Source organism: Corylus avellana, chromosome 6 (genome assembly GCF_965113065.1).
Source record: "Corylus avellana chromosome 6, dhCorAvel1.hap1.2, whole genome shotgun sequence".
In the NCBI taxonomy this organism is placed as follows: domain Eukaryota; kingdom Viridiplantae; phylum Streptophyta; class Magnoliopsida; order Fagales; family Betulaceae; genus Corylus; species Corylus avellana.
The window spans coordinates 1,984,755-2,005,798 of NC_142495.1; the positions used below are offsets into that span (position 1 = coordinate 1,984,755).

Sequence of the window (21,044 nt, forward strand, 5' to 3'; positions counted from 1 at the left end):
TTTAAAAGCGTACTCCTAAACATGTATTATCTCTGATTTAGTTTAAATTTGCACTTTTAATCAACAAAATTGCAATGCCAAATGACCTCTTAAAAGTACATATATTTTCAAACACAAAAATATTCAATACCCAAAAATCTTAAATGAAACAATAGAATAAAGGATCTACCATTATACTTACATCACTCTTTGATGGAGATTAAAGTCTATAATCTTTGTCGTTTGGTGATAGAGAGATTTATTCAAACTTAGATAGAGAAAGAGATTTTTGGGCTTTTTTTTTTTTTTTTTTTTTAAATTTTGTTCTCCTCTTTTTTTTTTTTTTGGTCTTATATTCTCTGTACAAAAATATTAACAAATAACCAAAAACACAAAACACTCTTAAATCAAACAAACACAGTTTTCACCTTCAATTATGTAACCCCAAAATACATATTCAAACCAAAAAAAAAAAAAAAAAAAAAAAAACAGAACACATTAACAAAATTTAAATGGAATTATCTAAACTTGTCTAATAAGCTTAATAAGCCCCAACACAAAGTCCAACAGGAGAATTCCTAAACTTTATCCAACTCTAACCTCTTTTTCTTTATACTTTCTTTTTTGTTTTCCTTTTGATCCTACTTCCTTGGCCACTAGAGGAATCCTAGTGGGAAATGGGTATACACTTTCCTCGTAGTCTTCCTAACAAGTGACCGAAAGAGAAGGAAAAAGGAGCGGAACTAGCAACCTAAGCCCGCTTTTGAATGAAAGACAGATTCCATTTGATTATTTATAGAAGAAAAGTTCAATTTTATAGTTAAGTGACTAGAAGAATGACTTCAATTAAAGATTATACGATAGAAATCACTTCTTTTTTTTGACATGTCCACACAAACACAAGGGAAGGAGGAAGGGAATTCGAGACCTTCGCCTCACAAGGCGTGGTTCACAGTCGATTGAGCTACCATTTGGAAAAAGAAATCACACTTTTATCTCATTATTATATCACTTTTTTTAGGTGATCGTGTTAATCAATTAATGGTTGATTGGCACTCTAATTAAATAAATGAATTTTCTTTGAGATAATATTAAAAACCACATTTTTATCTCATAACTATCATATATTTCTGACGTAGTAATTCTAACGAACCTTTTAATTTATTTTTTACAATGATTGATCCGAGGATTAGTGTGATTACTACTCAGCATTGTGGATTAATAGTTATGGAATAAAAATTTAATTTATAGCATTACTCTTTTCTTTGAGCCATAAGCTCCAAGAGAAATATTATACACCACATTTTTATCTCACTTTCCTCGCGATAAGTTATTATTTAAAAAAAAAAAAAAATGGTTGATTGACAATACTGTATCAACAGAGTGAAATGAAAATAAAATAAAAGTATTGTGTATAACATGTATAATGCTAGACATCCCAAAGAATTCTTCCCAAAATATTTCCCAAATGATGTGGCCAGCATTTTTTTTTTCCTTTAAAAATTTTCATTCTCTCCCCTTTGAAAATATTTTAAGGAAAAATAGTGCTTACCACATCATTTGGAAAAAAAAATTTTAGAAGAATCCTTAGGACACCTAACAGCCCTCGTAAAACATTACTCAAGCTCCAAATTTAGCAAGATAACATATGAACACTTACTTGAATTTGAATATGATAGCACTATGAATTTTTAATCATATTATTTGAATAATTAATTCTTTTAATTTCGTTCATACAAGTCTTCTTAAATCCTTTAAATTATCTAATTTCTCTATATCCCGGCCCTAAAATGAATTTCCTTTGGATGGTGAGTTTCAAGAATCCTTTTATTCTTCGTTTATTTACTGGTTGTTTTCGATAATTTTGGAATGTAATCTTTGAAGTTGTTTGTAATTTTTGGGATGATCTGATATTGTTCCATATGGTGTTGCTTGTTGGTTGTTGTTTTACTTTTAATTTCAAGTTATTTTATACTATCCAACATGTGTGTTGCTCACTATAAGTAGCTAGCGTTTTTATATCGTAATGTTCATCAATACAGGTTATATATATATTAAAAAATTGATGGGCATTGTCCCATGGGCCAAATAAAAGAGAGGTTAGCATATAATATTTTTCATTTTCAAACTTTGAAAATGAAAAATAAGAAAGCTAAAAAGAAAATAATAACAAAGATAAGCATATTTGAACACTATACTCATACAAGCAGTAGGAGATACGACACGAATCAGCTCAAGTCCTCATACATACATACCATAATAATGTCATGGGAAATAAAACATCGATGATCGATTTTGATACATATTCAGAGACGGACACGTGGTGACAGGCGGCCTCCTAGCCTCCCCCTGTTTTAGAAATAACATCGACAACATGGGATAGCAAGCTAAGCTTACAAGGGTTCACTCATGTTACTATCAAACAACAACTCATGATGCTTCTCTCGTAATATAATCTTCAATTCATGTGATGGAGGCAATAGATCAATTGGTTAATTAATTGACTCAAATACTTGTCATTTAATCTCTCACGCAATCACCATCATGATCTGTAGTCCATGATGCTCCACATCCATAGCAGAACTCGGATGCACACCTGCAACTCCACAATCAACAAGATCTTATTTGCATTCAATGTGACACAATATTATATTGTCAATCACATCCAAACAAATACTGGAAACAGGTTGCTTTGATCAAGGATTTTGTTCAGCCTGTTTAAATTCAATATTAGGGGTTTAATTACTGAATCAATTATGTCATCTAATTGGACAAAGTTCATCTCAAATTTAGGCAAGAAATGAGAGAGAGGAGAGTGCGAGGCTTGGGTGTTCGGGCAAGCAACCAGTGGCGGAGCCACGTTACCCCTTGGGGGTGCCACGGCACCCCTAAGGATTTAATTTTTTTTACAATTTTAACTACCCTACCCAATATCCAATCTCCCGCACCCCATTCCTTCTTAGAGTAGAAGCCAAAATTAGTATGCCAGCGTGCCTGCTTTAAATCCCATAACATAACCAACATGATTATAGATTTTTCCTGCATAATTATACTACTTATATAACTAATTTATGATCAATCTAAGCAAATGCTTTAATTGTGTTATATGCAAGTCATGTTTTGAAGAAAATATAAAGCAAAGCAAACTGACCTGCAAGTCATGTGTAAACAACCGTCAGTCTTTTCCACAAAGTATTTGCAATTGGGACACCTCTTCCATTTCTTCTCATGAGCAAGCTCCCTCAGCATGAGATCATCTCTTCCTCGCCCACTCTCATTTAGTATCTGAAACTCTTCGCATTCTACCCCTGGATGCCAGGGGACTTGACACTGTGCGCAGAACAATCTATGGCAGAATGGACACTCCGACTCTCTAATCACATCTCCTCCTCCGTTATCATTCACCAACATGGCAGAGCAGTCCTTGAAAGGACAGTAAAACATCATCTCAGATGCAAACAGCGCTCTGCATAGCTCCTCGTCCCACCTTTCCAGCACTTCTTTGGGAAGCATTGGCCTACAATCATCGAATTCCAGGACACCCTCGCATTCCAACCCGGGGCAAGAAACAACGGTTATGCCATCTTGGATCTTTGTGGCAACATGTTTGATAATACAGTCAGAACAAAAAGAGTGAACGCATCCCTCGTTTCTGAACATCTGGTCGCCGTCTTTCCTCTCCACGCAAATGTCGCAGAAGCAATGCGATGATTCTCCGGCTTCGTTTGTTGCCTCCTCCTGCTCTGGGTTGGGGGTCGGATGAATTGCTTGGATTGTCGGTGATGACGAGGCCCCGGTGTTTGCCATTTGAGAAGTGATGAGGTCGCTCATCACACCCTCTTGGAACTGCAACCCTTCCGCATACTTGGCATCCGACACAGGCAAAATCTCTTCTTCTTCTTCATCAAAGAGTAACGAGAAGTAAAAATCATCCACAAAGATAAGATCAGAGGTTGATTCTTGTGCCATATTACAAACTTGTGTGTGAACGATCAGCCCCTTTCTCTCCACCAAGGAGAAATTCGTGTCTCGTCTAATATAGTGGAAGTGGCATTACTTTACCAGTGACGACTTAGCCGGAAAGTTGACAAAAACAACTTGGTGACGACTTGGCTGAGAAGTTCTAAGAGAGGGGAAAAACCAAAAAAAAAAAAAAAAACCCTTAACTGAGAAGATGTCGTCTCCAATTGGAAGTCTAATTTGGAAACTCCTTCATCAACCTTTTGGATTTGATAAAAAAAAAAAAAAAAAAAAATTCGATTTAACTTTACTGTTTCCGGGAAAAATAAGCACAAGAAAAAGAATGACTTGACTGCAGACCTGCGGTGAAGCTTTTATGCACGGCCATGGAACTAAGGGTGATGAAGGGTAAATTAGCGTTTTTTTTTTTTTTTTTTTTTTTTCTTAGTGCTATTTAAAAAATGATGTAACTTTTAAAATTTTCATTAGGTTTGTAATTAATTAATATTAAATTTTAATTAAATGATAATTTTAAAAGTCACATCATTATTAAAATGACACAAGAATGACTTCAAGAATCACTCAAATTAATGAAGAAGCTCATTCATTGGAGTATGGAGAGAAACAAAACAATTAATTAAGATGTAACATGTAACAATAAATGAGTTACACATTAGTTTGATAAGCCCCTCCTAGTAAAAAATTTGGTATTTCAACTATTTCTTTTTTAAAAATCTTAAAATCACAGTTTAGCATTTAAAATCATAATTATTAAAAGCACACCCCTTACTTGCAATTTGAAACAGCAATTTTTTTTATTTTTTTATTTTTATGTTTTTCAAATTACAATTTTTTAAAAGCATACTCCTAAATATATATTTTCTATGATTTAGTTTAAATTTGCTTTTAGTCAACAAAATTGCAATGCCAAATGACCTCTTAAAAGTACATATATTTTCAAACACAAAAATATTCAATACCCAAAAATCTTAAATGAAACATAGAATAAAGGATCTACCATTATACTTACATCACTCTTTGATGGAGATTAAAGTCTATAATCTTTGTCGTTTGGTGATAGAGAGATTTATTCAAACTTAAATAGAGAAAGAGATTTTTGGACATTTTTTTTAAAAAAAAAAATTTGTTCTCCTCTTTTTTTCTTTTTTTTTTGGTCTTATATTCTCTGTACAAAAATATTAACAAATAACCAAAAACACAAAACACTCTTAAATCAAACAAACACAGTTTTCACCTTCAATTATGTAACCCCAAAATACATATTCAAACCAAAAAAAAAAAACAGAACACATTAACAAAATTTAAATGGAATTATCTAAACTTGTCTAATAAGCTTAATAAGCCCTAACACAAAGTCCAACAGGAGAATTCCTAAACTTTATCCAACTCTAACCTCTTTTTCTTTATACTTTCTTTTTTGTTTTCCTTTTGATCCTACTTCCTTGGCCACTAGAGGAATCCTAGTGGGAAATGGGTATACACTTTCCTCGTAGTCTTCCTAATAAGTGACCGAAAGAAAAGGAAAAAGGAACTGAACTAGCAACCTAAGCCCTCTTTTGAATGAAAGACAGATTCCATTTGATTATTCATAGAAGAAAAGTTCAATTTTATCGTTAAGTGACTTGAAGAATGACTTCAATTAAAGATTATAAGATAGAAATCACACTTCTTTTTTTTGACATGTCCACCCAAGGGAAGGGGGAGGGGGATTCGAGATTTCCGCTTCATGAGGCGTAGTCCACAATTGATTGAGTTACCCTTCGAGAACAGAAATCACACTTTTATCTTATCATTATATCACTTTTTTTAGGTGATCGTGTCAATCAATTAATGGTTGATTGGCACTCTAATTAAATAAATGAATTTTCTTTGAGATAATATTAAAAACAACATTTTTATCTCATAACTATCATACAATGCTGACGTAGTAATTCTAACAAACCTTTTAATTTATTTTTTTTACAATGATTGATGTGAGATTTAGTGGGATTACTACTCATCATTATGGATTAATAGTTATGGAATAAAAATTTAATTTATAGCATTACTCTTTTATTTGAACCATAAGCTCCAAGAGAAATACTATACACGACATTTTTATCTCACTTTGCTCATGTGATAAGTTATTGTTTTTTTTTTTAAAAAAAAAAAAATGGTTGATTGACAATACCGTATCAACAAAGTGAAATGAAAATAAAATAAAAGTATTGTGTATAACATGTATAATGCTAGACATCCCAAAGAATTCTTCCCAAAATGCTTTCCAAATGATGTGGCAAGCATTTTTTTTTCCTTAAAAAATTTTCATTCTCTCACCTTTAAAAATATTTTAAGGAAAAATAGTGCTTATCACATCATTTGGGAAGAATCCTTAGGACACCTAGCAGCCCTCGTATAACATTACTTAAGCTCCAAATTTAGCAAGATAACATATGAACACTTACTCGAATTTGAATATGATAGCACTGTGATTTTTTAATCTTATTATTTGAATAATTAACTCTTTTAATTTCGCTCATATAAGTCTTTTAAAATCCATTAAATAATCTAATTTCTCTGTATCCCGGCCCTAAAATGAATTTCCTTTGGATGGTGAGTTTCAAGAATCCTTTTATTCTTCGTTTATTTACTGGTTGTTTTCGATAATTTTGGAATGTAATCTTTGAAATTGTTTGTAATTTTTGGGATGATCTGATATTGTTCCATATGGTGTTGCTTGTTGCTTGTTGTTTTACTTTTAATTTCAAGTTATTTTATACTATCCAACATGTGTGTTGCTCACTATAAGTAGCTAGCGTTTTTATATCGTAATGTTCATCAATACAGGTTATATATATATATATATATATATATATAAAAAAAAATTGATGGACATTGTCACATCGGCCAAATAAAATAGAGGTTAGCATAATATTTTTCATTTTCAAATTTTGAAAATGAAAAATAAGAAAGCTAAAAAGAAAATAATAATAATAAAGATAAGCAAATTTGAACACTTTACTCATACAAGCAGTAGGAGATACGACACGAATAAGCTAATTTCATTAATGCTGCTCAAGTCCTCATACATACATACCATAATAATGTCATGGGAAATAAACATCGATGATCGATCTTGATACATATTCAGAGACGGACACGTGGTGACAGGCGGTCTCCTAGCCTCCCCCTGTTTTAGAAATAACATCGACAACATGGGATAGCAAGCTAAGCTTACAAGGGTTCACTCATGTTACTATCAAACAACTCATGATGCTTCTCTCGTAATATAATCTTCAATTCATGTGATGGAGGCAATAGATCAATTGGTTAATTAATTGACTCAAATACTTGTCATTTAATCCCTCACGCAATCACCATCATGATCTGTAGACCATGATGCTCCACATCCATAGCAGAACTCGGATGCACACCTGCAACTCCACAATCAACAGGATCTTATTTGCATTCAATGTGACACAATATTACATTGTCAATCACATCCAAACAAATACTGGAAACAGGTTGCTTTGATCAAGGATTTTGTTCAGCCTGTTTAAATTCAATATTAGGGGGTTTAATTACCGAATCAATTCTGTCATCTAATTGGACAAAGTTCCCCTGAAATTTAGGCAAGAAATGAGAGAGAGGAGAATGCGAGGCTTGGGTGTTCGGGCAAGCGGCTCCCGCAACCCGAGAGCATGAGGCCTAATCACACTTTTTTTTTTTTGCCTGAATTTCAAAAAACTCAGACAAAAAAAATCTAAAAAATGACAATCCCAAGCCATCTTACTAGAGTAAAAGCCAAAATTAGCATGTGGGGGTGTCTATTTTAGATCCTACAACATAACCAATATGATTATAGAAGTTTCATGGATACTTCTACTACTTTAATTGTGTTAGTAAAGCGAACTGACCTGCAAATAATATGCAAACAACCTTGAGTCCTTTCCACGTAGAATTTGCAATTGGGGCACCTCTTCCATTTCTTCTCCCGAGCAATCTCCCTCAGCATGAGATCCTCTGTTTCTCTCTCATTCTCATTTATTCCCTGGAACTCTTCGCACTCAATCCCTGGATGCCAGGGGACACAACACTGCGCGCAGAAGAGTCGATGGCAGAATGGACACTCCGACTCCCTAATCATCACTTCTCTTTCTTCCTTGTCATTCACCAACACGCCTGAACAGTCCTTGAAAGGACAGTAAAACTTCATCTCAGACGCAATCAGCGCTCTGCATAGCTCCTCGTCCCACCTTTCCATCACGTCTTTGGGAAGCATTGGCCTGCAGGCATCGAGTTCCAGGACAACCTTGCATTCCAACCCGGGGCAAGAAACAATGGTCATGCCGAGTTGGATCTTTGTGGAAACATGTTTGCCAATGCAGTCAGAGCAAAAAGAGTGAAGGCAGCTGCCCTCGTTTCTGAACATCTGGTGGCCATCTTTCCTCTCCACACAAATGTCACAGAAGCTACTCGTACTCGATGAGGATGACTCTCCAGCTTCTGGGTTGGCGGTCGGAGGACTAATTGCTTGGGTTGTTGGCGATGATGAGGCCCCGGTGTTTGCCATTTGAGAAGTGATGATGTCGACCATTAGAGCCTCTTGGAGCTGCAACCCTTCGGCATACTTGGCATCCGACACTGACAAAATCTCATCTGCTTCTTCATCAAAGAATAATGAGAAGTAAAAATCATCCACAAACATGAGATCAGATGCTGATTCTTGTGCCATATTACAACTTGTGTGTGAACGATTAGCCCCTTATTCTCTCTACGAAGGAGAAAGTTTGTGTCTCCTCGTCATATAAATAGTGGAAGTGGGTGGCATTACTTTATTAACTTCGCTTATTAAATTCATCCACAAAAGAAAAAAGAAAAAAAACTTAGCTGAGAAGATGTCATCTCGGATTGGAAGGTCAAATATTTGGAAGTCCTTCATCAAGGGGTTTAACCTTTTGGATTTAACTTTACATACCCTTTAAAATCGAAATTCCTAAAATGAAATTTTGGTGCATTAACCTAATAATTCAATTGACCTAGCCTCACATTAATATTAGATGCATGAATTATTAAATTCGAAATTTAATAGATAATAGAGTTAATCATAGACATTAATTGGTAGATTAATTAATTTTCTTGTAAATCACATTTAATTTGCATGGCCGGCTATACCAAGGAATTTGGTTTAAAGAGCAAGTCTCTTCCCTTTTTCAATATGAAACCAACAGACAATATTTTTCTTCTTTTATTGCAACTGCTTCAACGTGAGTTAATTTGCTAATTAAGCACATTAATTAAAATTTTTGTTCATGCCTTTAATGCCATCAAGCCACATGCCCCGAAAAAGGATCATCTCCATTTCCTCCATTTAGTACATTTTGAAGGGTGGATCCTTTTCCACACGCCCCTTTCATTTTATTATACATTGAATGTTTTTTTTTTCTAAAAAAAAAATCATAGAATCAGAATGGGAAGCATAAAAGCCACATCGAATCCCTCTATATATGTATTTATTTCAATAATATATATAGCTTGTTCCTATTGGAAGATCGATGAAGCATAAAATCAAACGCCATTTTCAATTACAGTTGAGTAGTGGGTTTTAATTGAATCCTCCTCATCCTTAATTAGGTTGGTTTTAATTGAGTACCCATTTCATTTGTTTGGCTTGACTGGTTTTGAAATTAAGATCCTCTCCATTTTATTTGAATATGATAATATCTAATTAGTTCACTTTTTGAAAAGACAAAAAGACCCATATACTATAACTAACGAAATATTTTCCGGTTCATTTGAACTCGAGAGAATTCTATTAGCTGGTGTTGCCATTTTTGGAGACAACTCTTCAAAATCTAAATGGATTTTATCTAAACTTATCTAATAATTAAGCATATATAATAATTCCTAAGCCCCTACCTAAAAGTTCAACAGGAGAATTCCTAACTTTATCAAACCCAAACAAACCTCTTTTGCTTTATACTTTATTTTTTATTTTTTCCTTAGTTGCTAGGCCAATAGAGAAATCCGAGCTAGTGTGAATTACAAGGAAAACACTTTTCTCTTGTAGTCTTCCTAATTAACCGAAAGAAAAGGAAAAAAGGAATGGAACCAGCAACCCATGATCCCTCTTTTGAAAGAAAGAGAGATACCATTTGATTACTCAAGCTCCACATTCAGCACGATATAACATATGAAATTTTATATTTGGAGCTTATGATTAAAATTATTATTTTTTTTTTCTTTAAAGATAATTAAGCAAATTTGAACACTTTACTCATACAAAAACAGTAGGAGATATGACACGAATCCACTAATTGATTTCACTGATACTGCTCAAGTCCTCAAATGATCACTTTTGTGCATCGCAATTAAAAGACATACATATCATAATAATGTGATGCAAAATAAACATCTTGACACATATTCCTTTCCCACTACAAACATTTGCTATATATCAATACGAATATAATAATTTATAGACTAACATCCTCATTATGCTTTGTCCAGCTAGCCATTTAATCTCTCACGCAATGATCACCATGATTTCCAGTCCACGATCCTCCACATCCATAGCAAAACTGGAATTTACACCTGCAACCACAATCAACAGGCTAGGATCTTATTTGCATTCAATGTGACACATTATTGAAGTGATTTATCCTCAGTCTAAGCAAATATATACTTTGTGTTATGTACCAATCATATTTTGAAGATAATAGTAAAGCAAAGCGCTAGTTGAGAGTGAAAAGAAACATTTTTTTTTTTTCTCAACCTCCGCTAGCCTTTGCTTGGCTAGAGGTTTCTTTGGCTCTTCCCACCTCTTGGCTCTCGCGAAGTTTTATCCGACATTTTGTGCGACTTATCTAACCCAAAATCACAACCTCGGCGTCAAGGCTCCACCAATGCGTTAGTCTCCTTCTCCACCATGCTCTCCGCCTTCTCTTCTGTGTTGGTAGCCAGATTTGTCACGGTTTTGAGATCGTATTTCTTTAAATCTAGATCTATTCTCGTCCGATAGTTCCAGCCACCAACACACCACTCCACCGCTTCCATGGGCATTCCAGCTTCCTAGAGCCACAGACCGATTCACCGTCCGAGATTCACACGACGATCTCACACGCCTCCTTCCTCTACCTGCCTGCCTTCTAATGCATTTGATTTTGGATTATTTTATTGCTTTTATGTTTTTTACTTGGGTTCTCGTACCGAAATCTAGAGTGTTCTTTTATCTTAAAATCCTACTAATCTTATGGTGCTTTTTCCTCAACACCTTTCTTTGCTGGTACTTTGCATGAATTTGGGTAGGGTTAAAGCTATCCGTTTTTTTTATTTTGGTGTTTAATCCGCTTGTTGCTACCCATATTGAGAGGACCACACTGTAATTTTTTATTTTTTTTTTGTGGTCTGTTGTTAGGAAGTTAACCCCTTTCAGTGTTTTAATCCCTATAACATTTCCGTTATTTGCTTAGAAAAAGTAAAAAATAGTAAAGCAAACTGACCTGCAAGTCATGTGTAAACAACCTGCAGTCCTTTCAACAAAGTATTTGCAATTGGGACACCTCTTCCATTTCTTCTGATGAGCAAGCTCCCTCAGCATCAGATCCTCTCTTCCTCTCTCACTCTCGTTTAGTATCTGGAACTCTTGGCACTCTACCCCTGGATGCCAGGGGACTTGACACTGTGCGCAGAAGAGTCTATGGCAGAATGGACACTCCGACTCCGTAATCATCACTTCTCCTTCTCCAATATTATCATCCACCAACATCCCTGAACAGTCCTTGAAAGGACAGTAAAACACCATCTCAGACGCAAACAGCGCTCTGCATAGCTCCTCGTCCCACCTTTCCATCACGTCTTTGGGAAGCATTGGCCTGCAAGCATTGACTCGAAGGACACCCTGGCATTCCAACCACCCGGGGCAAGAAACATGGGTTATGCCGTCTTGGATCTTTGTGGCAACATGTTTGCCAATGCAGTCGGAACAAAATGTGTGAAGGCAGGTCTCGTTTATGAACATCTGGTGGCCATCTTTCCTCTCCATACAAATATCGCAGACGAAGAAGCCATAATATTGCGATGACTCTCCGGCTTCTTTTGTTGAGAAGCAAAAATCATCCGCAAACATGCGATGATCAGAGGCTGATTCTTTCATAGCCTCTTCCTTGTGATACTCGGCAAACTCATATAATGTGGTGTAAAAATCGTCAAACAAAATCTCTTCTTCTTCTTCTTCTTCATCAAAGAGTAACGAGAAGTAAAAATCATCCACAAACATAAGATCAGAGGTTGATTCTTGTGCCATATTACAAACTTGTGTGTGAACGATCAGCCCCTTATTCTCTCTACGTACCATGGAGAAATTCGTGTCTCCTCGTCATATATATAGTGGAAGTGGCATTACTTTACAACTGACGGCTTAGCCGAGAAGTTGACAAAAAAACACTTGGTGACGACTTGCCTGAGAAGTTCTAAGAGAGGGAAAAAAAAAAAGCCTTTTGAATTTAACTTTACCGTTTCAGGTAGGGGCACTACAAAAAAAACAATTTTTTTCTCATTGGAATTTTCTGCTGTGTCAGGGATGCTCCTGACGTGTGTTGAATGTCAGAGGCATAGGTGTCAGGAAATTTTTTTTCCTAATGTGTTACTGTTTAGCACGTTAGATTCTGACGTGTCAATTTTGGTACGTCAAAAAATTTCTAACGTGTTAAAGAATAACGTGTCAGGAAATTTAAAAATTAATTATTTTTTTTTTCCTGAATTTTTTTTTTCATTTAAAAAATATATTAATTTAATTTTTTTTTTTTTTTTGTAATTTATTGAGTGGTGCAGAGAAACGAATTTCTCTGCACCACTGGTGCAGTGAAGTGGTGCTAGAAACCCAACAAAGAGAAGATTTTAAAACTACGAAAAAATTTTCTTGTTTCTGCAAAAAAATTTTCCAAAATCTTTTCTCCTTTTTCTCACTTCTTTTCGATCTCCAATTTCAAAAACCCAAACTCATACTGAAAAATCTTCAAAAAATTAAAAACCCAAATAAAAAAAATAATCTGAAAAATCAAAAACCTAAATGTCAAACCCAACGAATCTTCAAAAACATAAAAAATCTTCTTCTCTTCTCTTCTCCTTTTTTTTTTTTTTTTGCTTCTCTTCTCCCTTCTTTTTCTTCTGCTTCTCTTCTTCTTCTCTTCTCCTTTTCTTTTTCTTCTCCTTCTTCTGCTTTATCTGCCGTGGAGAGAGAGAGAGGAGAGGAGAGAGAGAGTGTAGGGAAAATAAATGAGGGAAGAATAAAAAGAGGAAAAAATTAGGGAAAATAAGAAGAAGGAAAATTTAAAAAAAAAAAGCCCCTTTTTTTTTTTTTTTTTGACGCGCTATTTTTAGCACGTTAGAAAATTCAGATGTGCCAGTTGGACACGTCAGAATTTTTTGACGCGCCAATTTGGTGCGTCAGAAATTCAGAAAATTTTGACGCGCCATAATTTTTTGACGTGCTATTTCAACCCGTCGGAAAATTCTGACGTGCTATTTTTAGCATGTCATAAAATGATGACGTGGCAAAAATCATGTACTATTTGCCACATCGTGATTTTTTTTGTAGTAGGGTGAAATTTAAAACCGCCTAACCGCTATAACCGTTAACCGCTAACTGCCTAGGTGGTTGCGGTTAGCAGTTAGTGGGTTTTAGAAATCCACTAACCGCTACCTGCTAACTGCTTTTTTAAAAATATATATATAATAAATAACAATAAGTCGTGAGTTTATGAACTTTTTTTGGTTGATTGTGAGTTTACGAACTTGTTTGAGTTTATGTATAAGACTACAAGTGAAGTGATGATTTTGTTGTAATTTTATTTGTATATTATATGACGTGCAGATTTGTATAAGGTAGCCAACACGATTTTGGTATATAGCAATTTTTAATGCTAAAATGGCCATGAAAAGGGAAAAAAAATGTTTAAAATGAGCAAAAAAAATATTTAAAGTGAGCCCAAAACTAGTCCAAAAAAAAAAAAAAAAAGCCCAAAAAAGGGGTTAGAAAAAAGCGGTTATCCCAAAGCGGTTAACCGCTACCCAGTTAGTGGAAGCGGTTAGTAAAAATTACTAACCGCCTAGGCAGTTGCGGTTAGCGGTTTTAGCCACTAACCGCAACCGCTATTGCACCCCTAGTTTCAGAGAAAAAGAAGCATAAGAAAAAGAATGACTTGACTATGGACATGGGGTGAAGCTTTTTTACAATTCAAATGAAATGAAGAGGATCCTAAGTCATGGAATAAAAGGTCATGTCATGAAGTGTAAATTAGGGCTTGTTTTTTTTGGAAAATTTTATATAAACTCCTTAGGTCAACACGGCTTCATTAAAAACTCTTTAGGTGTTTTTTTTCAAAAATTTAGTCCATGGGTCAATCAAAACTATAATAAACTCCTTATTGTCAAATTTTTTTAACAACCGTTAGGACCACTCAAAACTCCCTGTTTTACTTGATTAAAATATTAATCATGTACCTGTGATTTTTTATATAAACTCCCCGTTAGGTCCACTCAAATCATGTACTATTTGCCACCCTTCAATTTTTTTATTTTTTTTTATTTTTAGATTTAATTTTTAAAATTAAATTAATAAAAATTTAATATTTTAATTAGGTAAAACGGAGAGTTTTGAGTGACCCTTACGACTATTAAAAATTTTTTACGGTAGGGAGTTTATTGTAGTTTCAATTGACCTAGGGACTAAATTTTCGAAAAAAAACACCTAAGGAGTTTTTAATGAAAACGAGTTGACCTAAGAAGTTTATATATAATTTTCCTCTCTTTTTTTTTTTTGGCCAGATATAAGGATTTAAAGATATTGATAAATTATTTTAATGCACTTTTTTATAACTTGCTAACACGTGTCAATATGTGATTGAAGTTACACATATGGACAGAGTTTTCCTCCAAACTGAGTTTGAGAAAATTTTCCAATCTATTCTATAAAAATGACATGTATTCTCTACATGTGAGAAGCACACGTGTTTTTTTTAATAACACTTTTTGAATAAATTTTTTTTCAACTTTTTCCTTGCAATTAAAAAAAATATGTGTTTCTCACATGTAGAGGACACATATTATTTTTATAAAATATATTGAATTTTTTTTTTCCAACCCAATTTTAAAAAAAAAAACTTTATCCGACACACGTATTCCTTTCCCAGTATAAACATTTCCTATCAATATTAAGACCAGCAACACAAAAGAGTTGATACTTGATAGTTGATGTATATATACATATTAATATAAGGATTTTACAATAGCATCCTCATTATGCTTTGCCTAGTCATTTATTCTCTCAAGCAATTACCATCGTGATCGTTAGTCCATGACGCTCCACATCCATAGCAAAACTGGAACGTACACCTGGAACCACAATCAACAAGATCTCATTTGCATTCAATGTGACACATTATATTGTCAGTCACATCAGATTTGAAAGAAGAAACAAATACTGTACGTAAAAAGCTTGGAACGGGTCAGGTTCAGGTTAGCTTTGAAGAATTTTGTTCAGCCTGTAGTGTGATCAATTTCAAGTTGGACTAGAAAGCCTGTGTTTCCGGTCCAAACTTGACAAAACCTGTTGTTTACATTCAATACTAAGGGTTTACTTGAATCATTCTATATGCATAGGAAGATGCTTGGATACTACAACTTTTACTATAAACTTAATTATCACATGGTTTGATGAAACGATTACGAGTGTATATGTTGGTTAAATTGATAAGTCAAATTTTTTTTTTTTAATCATTTCAATGAACGGCCGTAGAACTTGTAATAAAAGTTGCATTTCCCCGAACACCACTGAAAACCATTGCAGCTCATATTTTGGCCTCTCAAGTGCTATGAACCCAGACCACAAATATGGGCTAATTGGACAAGGCGCTGCCCCCCTAATCTCTGAAATTCAGTAAGGGAATGAGAAAGGGGAGTATAGGGCCTAGAGTGCTCGAATAAGTGAAATCCGCATTTCAGGAGGCCAGGGACTTGCCTGAGCACCCTGGACCCTGCACCTTCTCTTCATTTTTTGATCAAATTTCCTGCAATTCGAGCAGGAAATTCTAATGAAAATCTCAATGCACCCCCCCCTAGCTATCTGGCTAGAATAGAAGCCAAAAGTAGTATGTGAGCACGTCTGTTATAGATCCTATAACATAACCAACATGAATATAGATCCTATAAAAAAAAAAATCATAGAAAGAATGGGAAGCATAAAAGCCACATCCGAATCCCTCTATATATGCATTTATTTCAATAACATATATAGCTTGTTCTTATTGGAAGATCGATGAAGCATAAAATCAAACGCCATTTTCAATTACATTTGAGTAGTGAGTTTTAATTGAATCCTCCTCATCCTTAATTAGGTTGGTTTTAATTGAGTACCCATTTCATTTGTTTGGCTTGACTAGTTTTGGAATTAGATCGTCTCCATTTCTGTTAGTTGATCTTGCTATTTTTCAAGACAACTCTTCAAAATCTAAATAGATTTATCTAAACTAATCTAGTAATTAAGCTTATATAATAATCCCTAAGGCCCCTACCTCAAAGTTCAACAGGAGAATTCCTAACTTTATCAAACCCAAACAAACCTTTGCTTTATACTTTTTTATGTTTTTTCCTTAGCAGCTAGGCCAATAGAGAAATCCGAGCTAGTGTGAATTATAAGGAAAACACTTTTCTCTCGTAGTCTTCCTGATTGACCGAAAGAAAAGGAAAAAGGAATGGAACTAGCAACCCATGATCCCTCTTTTGAAAGAAAGAGAGATGCCATTTGATTACTCAAGCTCCACATTTAGCATGACAACAAATGAAATTTTATATTTGGATTAATTGATCTTAATTAATGATTTTGCTTAAAATTCTTTAAATTTATGTCTTTCCTTCTATAAAATAGCAAGAAGCGCAGTCTAAATCTCGCATTGAGAAAAAAAAAAAAATTAATTAATTAAACCCACATAGAGTAGTAAGATTAGAAATACATTCACAAGTGCTAAGTCCCGCATTAATTTAATAGCGAGATTATTTTTATAGGTAATTATAAGAAATTCAAATTGCAACTTGATTATTCTTTTTCAAGTGATAATGTAGATGTGACTAGCACTTCTTTTGTGTCCTTACAACTTATACATTTCATGTTTCATTTCACGAATCTGCTAATTTCACTGATGCTGCTCAAGTCCTCAATTCCACCACCACTTTTTTTTTTTTTCTCTCTCTCTCTCTCTCTCTCTCTCTCTCTCTAAATGAATAAGGAAGAGAGGATTACAGGGGAATTCCACCACCACTTCAATAGATATACAAAACACAATGTCTTGCAAAATAAACATCCTGACACGTATTCCTTTCCCAGTATAAACATTTCCTATCAATATTAAGATCAGCAGCACAAAAGAGTTGATATATATATATATAAGGATTTTACAATAGCATCTTCATTATGCTTTGCCTAGTCATTTATTCTCTCAAGCAATTATCATCATGATCGTTAGTCCATGATGCTCCACATCCATAGCAAAACTGGAATGTACACCTGGAACCACAATCAACAAGATCTCATTTGCATTCAATGTGACACATTATATTGTCATTTGTCAGTCATATCAGCTTTAAAAGAAGAAACAAATACTGGAAAAAGCTTGGAACAGGTCAGGTTCAGGTTGGCTTTGAAGGATTTTGGTCAGCCTCAGTGTGATCAATTTCAAGTTGGACTAGAAAGCCTGTGTTTCCGGTCCAAACTTGACAAAGCCTGTTGTTTACATTCAATATTAAGGGTTTACTTGAATCATTCTATATGCATAGGAAGATGCTTGGCTACTACAACTTTAACTATAAACTTAATTATCACATGGTTTGATGAAACAATTACGAGTATATGTTGACACCGCTAACTAATTAAATTGATAAGTCAATTTTTTTTTTTTTTTAATCATTTCAATGAATGGCCATTGAACTTGAAATAAAAGTTGCAATTCTCCTAACACCACTGAAAACCATTGCAGCTCAAATTTTGGCCTCTCAAGTGCTATGAACCCAGACCACAAATATGGGCTAATTGGACAAGGCGCCGTCCCCCTAATCTCTGAAATTCAGTAAGGGAATGCGAGATGGGAGTATAGGGCCTAGAGTGCTCGAATAAGTGAAATTCGCATTTCAGGCAGCCAGGGACTTGCCTGAGCACCCTAGACCCTGCACCCTCCCTCTCTTCATTTTTTGATCAAATTTCTTGAAATTCGAGCAGGAAATTCTAATGAAAATCTCAATACATCCCCCCTAGCTATCTGGCTAGAATAGAAGCCAAAATTAGTATGTGAGAGCGTCTGTTATAGATCCTATAACATAACCAACATGATTATAGATTTCTCCTGGATAATTATTCTACTTATATAAGTAATTAAGGGTCAGTCTAAGCAAATGCTTTGTGTTATATGCAAATCATGTTTTGAAGGATAATAGTAAAGCAAACTGACCTGCAAGTCATATGTAAACAACCTTCAGTCCTTTCCACATAGTACTTGCAATTGGAACACCTTCTCCATTTCTTCTCCTGAGCAAGTTCCCTCATCATGAGATCCTCTCTTCCTCTCTCACTCTCATTTAATCTCTGGAACTCTTCGCACTCTACCCCAGGATGCCAGGGGACATAACACTGCGCGCAGAAGAGTCTATGGCAGAATGGACACTCTGACTCCCTAATGACTTCTCCTTCGTTATCATTCACCAACATGGCTGAACAGTCCTTGAAAGGACAGTAAAACATCATCTCAGACGCAATCAGCGCTGTGCATAGCACCTCGTCCCACCTTTCCAGCACGTCTTTGGAAAGCATTGGCCTGCAAGCATCGAGTTCTAGGACACCCTTGCATTCCAATCCAGGGCAAGAAACAACGGTTATGCCATCTTGGATCTTTGTGGCAACATGTTTGCTAATGCAGTCAGAACAAAAAGAATGAACACAGCTCTCGTTTCTGAACATCTGATCACTATCTTTCCTCTCCAAACAAATGTTACAGAAGCTATGTGATGATTCTCCAGCTTCTTTTGTTGCCTCCTCTGGCTCTAGGTTGTGGATTAGAGGACTTGCTTGGATTGGTGGTGATGATGATGAGGATGATGAGGCCCCGTTGTTTGCCATTTGAGAAGTGATCAGGGAGCCCATAAGAGCCTCTTGGAACTGCAACCCTTCCGCATACTTGGCATCCGACACTGGCAAAATGTCCTCTTCTTTTTCTATTTTTCTTCTTTTTTTTGGATGAATAATCTCCTCTTCTTTTTCATCAAAGAGTAATGAGAAGTAAAAATCATCCACATACATAAGATCAGAGGCTGATTCTTGTGCCATATTACAACTTCCGTATAAACAATCAGCCCCTAATTCTCTCTACGAAGAAGAAAGTCTGTGTCTCGTCCAATATAGTAGAAATGGCATTACTTTACAAGTGACAACTGCTGAGAAGTCGCTAAGAAAAGGAAAAAAAAAAAAAAAAAAAAAAAATACTGAGCTGAGAAGATGTCACGCCCAAGTCCAAAGCAAGACATGACGCCTAATAAATATGATATTAAACCTACTTAAAACATTTCTATAAAATTCCATTTCATCAAAAGCAACTAAGTATACCACCCAAATTACTTCTAAAACATCAATTAGAGCTCTACAAATAATTCGATAAACATTAATAACAAAACACACCTTCTCATTATCCAAAACTGTCAAATACAATAAATCAGAAATCCCAATTCATCTCTAAGATATACTCCCCCAGCAGCAGCACAATCTGGGTCCAATTTATTTAGAAACTACAAACTCCAAGTCTCAAATTCCAACATAACAAATAACTAACATTACGACATACTTATTGAAACCTCTACTAACATTCACTCCAACAAATAGAGTACCTAATGAAGAATATCAAACGATTAATTATGCAAAGCAAAATCTGATATATAACAATTGTATTTGCCCAAACATGTGCTGTTTAAACAAAACCTTCAAAGTTCAAACCATGGATTACTCCAATCAACAACCATACCAATTTTGAAAAAAACAACTCCCTCAAACTCCAACATAACCCAAGTAAAATCATACATAAGAAGATTCAATTTCTGTAAAAACATCAACTTCTCAACATTAAAATTCCCAATTCTCATGTTGGGACTTTCGTTTCGGCTCCCAAAAGACACCAAACAATGAATCCTCATCTACGTTATATTAGAGAATAAGAAAGCCCACACATTAAAAATGGAGAAATCTTAACTTGATTTTCGGTGGGTCCTGCTGAAGTGTGTGAGAGAAGAATTTGACGAGAATGTCTCCTAAGGAAGGTAGTTTGCTCTCGATGGCTGCTGTTTATAATCTTCAATGGAAGCCTAAACGTAGGAGAAAGCGTAAATGAGTGAGCTTCTTTTACAAGGAAGAGGAAGACTTACAGACACCAAAATAGGGAAGTTAACTGAACAACGGAGATGTAGAGGGAGAGTTCTGGCCTTCGGTTTACCCAATAACTCCAATATTTTAAAAAGAAACAGATCGCTTTCGGTGAGCGAAATTAAAAAAAAAAAAAAAAAAAAAAAAAGGAAAAAGGATGACTTCATATAACAACCCACGTAAAAAAATATATATATATATATATAAAATTTTTAAAATTGACTTTTAAAAATCTTTGATGTGATATGGCTTTTAAAATTTTTAATATGATAAAATTAAATTTTTTTTTTTAATATGTCCACACAAGAGGATTAAGGAGATTCGAACTAATGACCTCTACTTTATAAGGTATAGTCTTCAGCCGATTGAGCTACCCCCTAAAGACTAATAAAATTTAATAACGGTCTAAGTCTCTATGCATCCAAAGTCTGTTTTTTGTTTGGTTGCAAAATGAGAAATATTACGCCTCATAAATTTTTTTTTCCAAATTTTGCTCAATTTATTATTTTAAAAAAAAAATGTGTCACAAACACATTATTTAAGAAAAAAAAATTTGGGGAGGGTAACATTTTTCTTGCAAAATTACCATTTAAATTTTTCTAGAATGTAAGGGAAGAAGAATTGGTAAGGTATTTTTTTGTCATTTCCAGAT

General features: G+C 34.7%; 4 protein-coding genes across 6 annotated transcripts; all 4 read right to left on the reverse strand.

Annotated features, from left to right (window-relative positions):
• Positions 1-2,168: 2,168 nt before the first annotated feature.
• On the reverse strand, positions 2,169-4,175 carry LOC132186566 (E3 ubiquitin-protein ligase RSL1). Its single transcript, XM_059600544.2, has 2 exons — positions 3,131-4,175; positions 2,169-2,575 (listed from the first exon to the last, which is right to left on the reverse strand). The coding sequence occupies exons 1-2, from the start codon at positions 3,946-3,948 to the stop codon at positions 2,500-2,502; spliced, it is 894 nt and encodes a 297-aa protein (XP_059456527.2). The 5' UTR covers positions 3,949-4,175; the 3' UTR covers positions 2,169-2,499.
• A 2,844-nt stretch (positions 4,176-7,019) lies between these two features.
• LOC132186567 (E3 ubiquitin-protein ligase RSL1-like) lies at positions 7,020-8,689 on the reverse strand. Of its 2 annotated transcripts, none has more exons than XM_059600545.1 (2): positions 7,857-8,689; positions 7,020-7,373 (listed from the first exon to the last, which is right to left on the reverse strand). In XM_059600545.1, the coding sequence occupies exons 1-2, from the start codon at positions 8,672-8,674 to the stop codon at positions 7,298-7,300; spliced, it is 894 nt and encodes a 297-aa protein (XP_059456528.1). In that variant the 5' UTR covers positions 8,675-8,689; the 3' UTR covers positions 7,020-7,297. The 2 variants fall into 2 exon arrangements, with proteins under 2 accessions (XP_059456528.1, XP_059456529.1); XM_059600546.1 differs by lacking the exon at positions 7,020-7,373 and adding an exon at positions 7,418-7,491.
• A 1,768-nt stretch (positions 8,690-10,457) lies between these two features.
• On the reverse strand, positions 10,458-12,244 carry LOC132186494 (E3 ubiquitin-protein ligase RSL1-like). The gene is made up of 2 exons (XM_059600472.2): positions 11,442-12,244; positions 10,458-10,533 (listed from the first exon to the last, which is right to left on the reverse strand). The coding sequence occupies exons 1-2, from the start codon at positions 12,242-12,244 to the stop codon at positions 10,458-10,460; spliced, it is 879 nt and encodes a 292-aa protein (XP_059456455.2).
• A 4,942-nt stretch (positions 12,245-17,186) lies between these two features.
• LOC132186569 (E3 ubiquitin-protein ligase RSL1) lies at positions 17,187-20,481 on the reverse strand. 2 transcript variants are annotated; one of them, XM_059600548.2, is made up of 3 exons: positions 20,223-20,481; positions 18,438-19,416; positions 17,187-17,500 (listed from the first exon to the last, which is right to left on the reverse strand). In XM_059600548.2, exons 2-3 carry the CDS (start codon positions 19,307-19,309, stop codon positions 17,425-17,427), a joined length of 948 nt encoding a protein of 315 aa, XP_059456531.2. In that variant the 5' UTR covers positions 19,310-19,416; positions 20,223-20,481; the 3' UTR covers positions 17,187-17,424. The 2 variants fall into 2 exon arrangements, with proteins under 2 accessions (XP_059456531.2, XP_059456530.2); XM_059600547.2 differs by having other exon boundaries at positions 18,438-19,427.
• Positions 20,482-21,044: the final 563 nt, after the last annotated feature.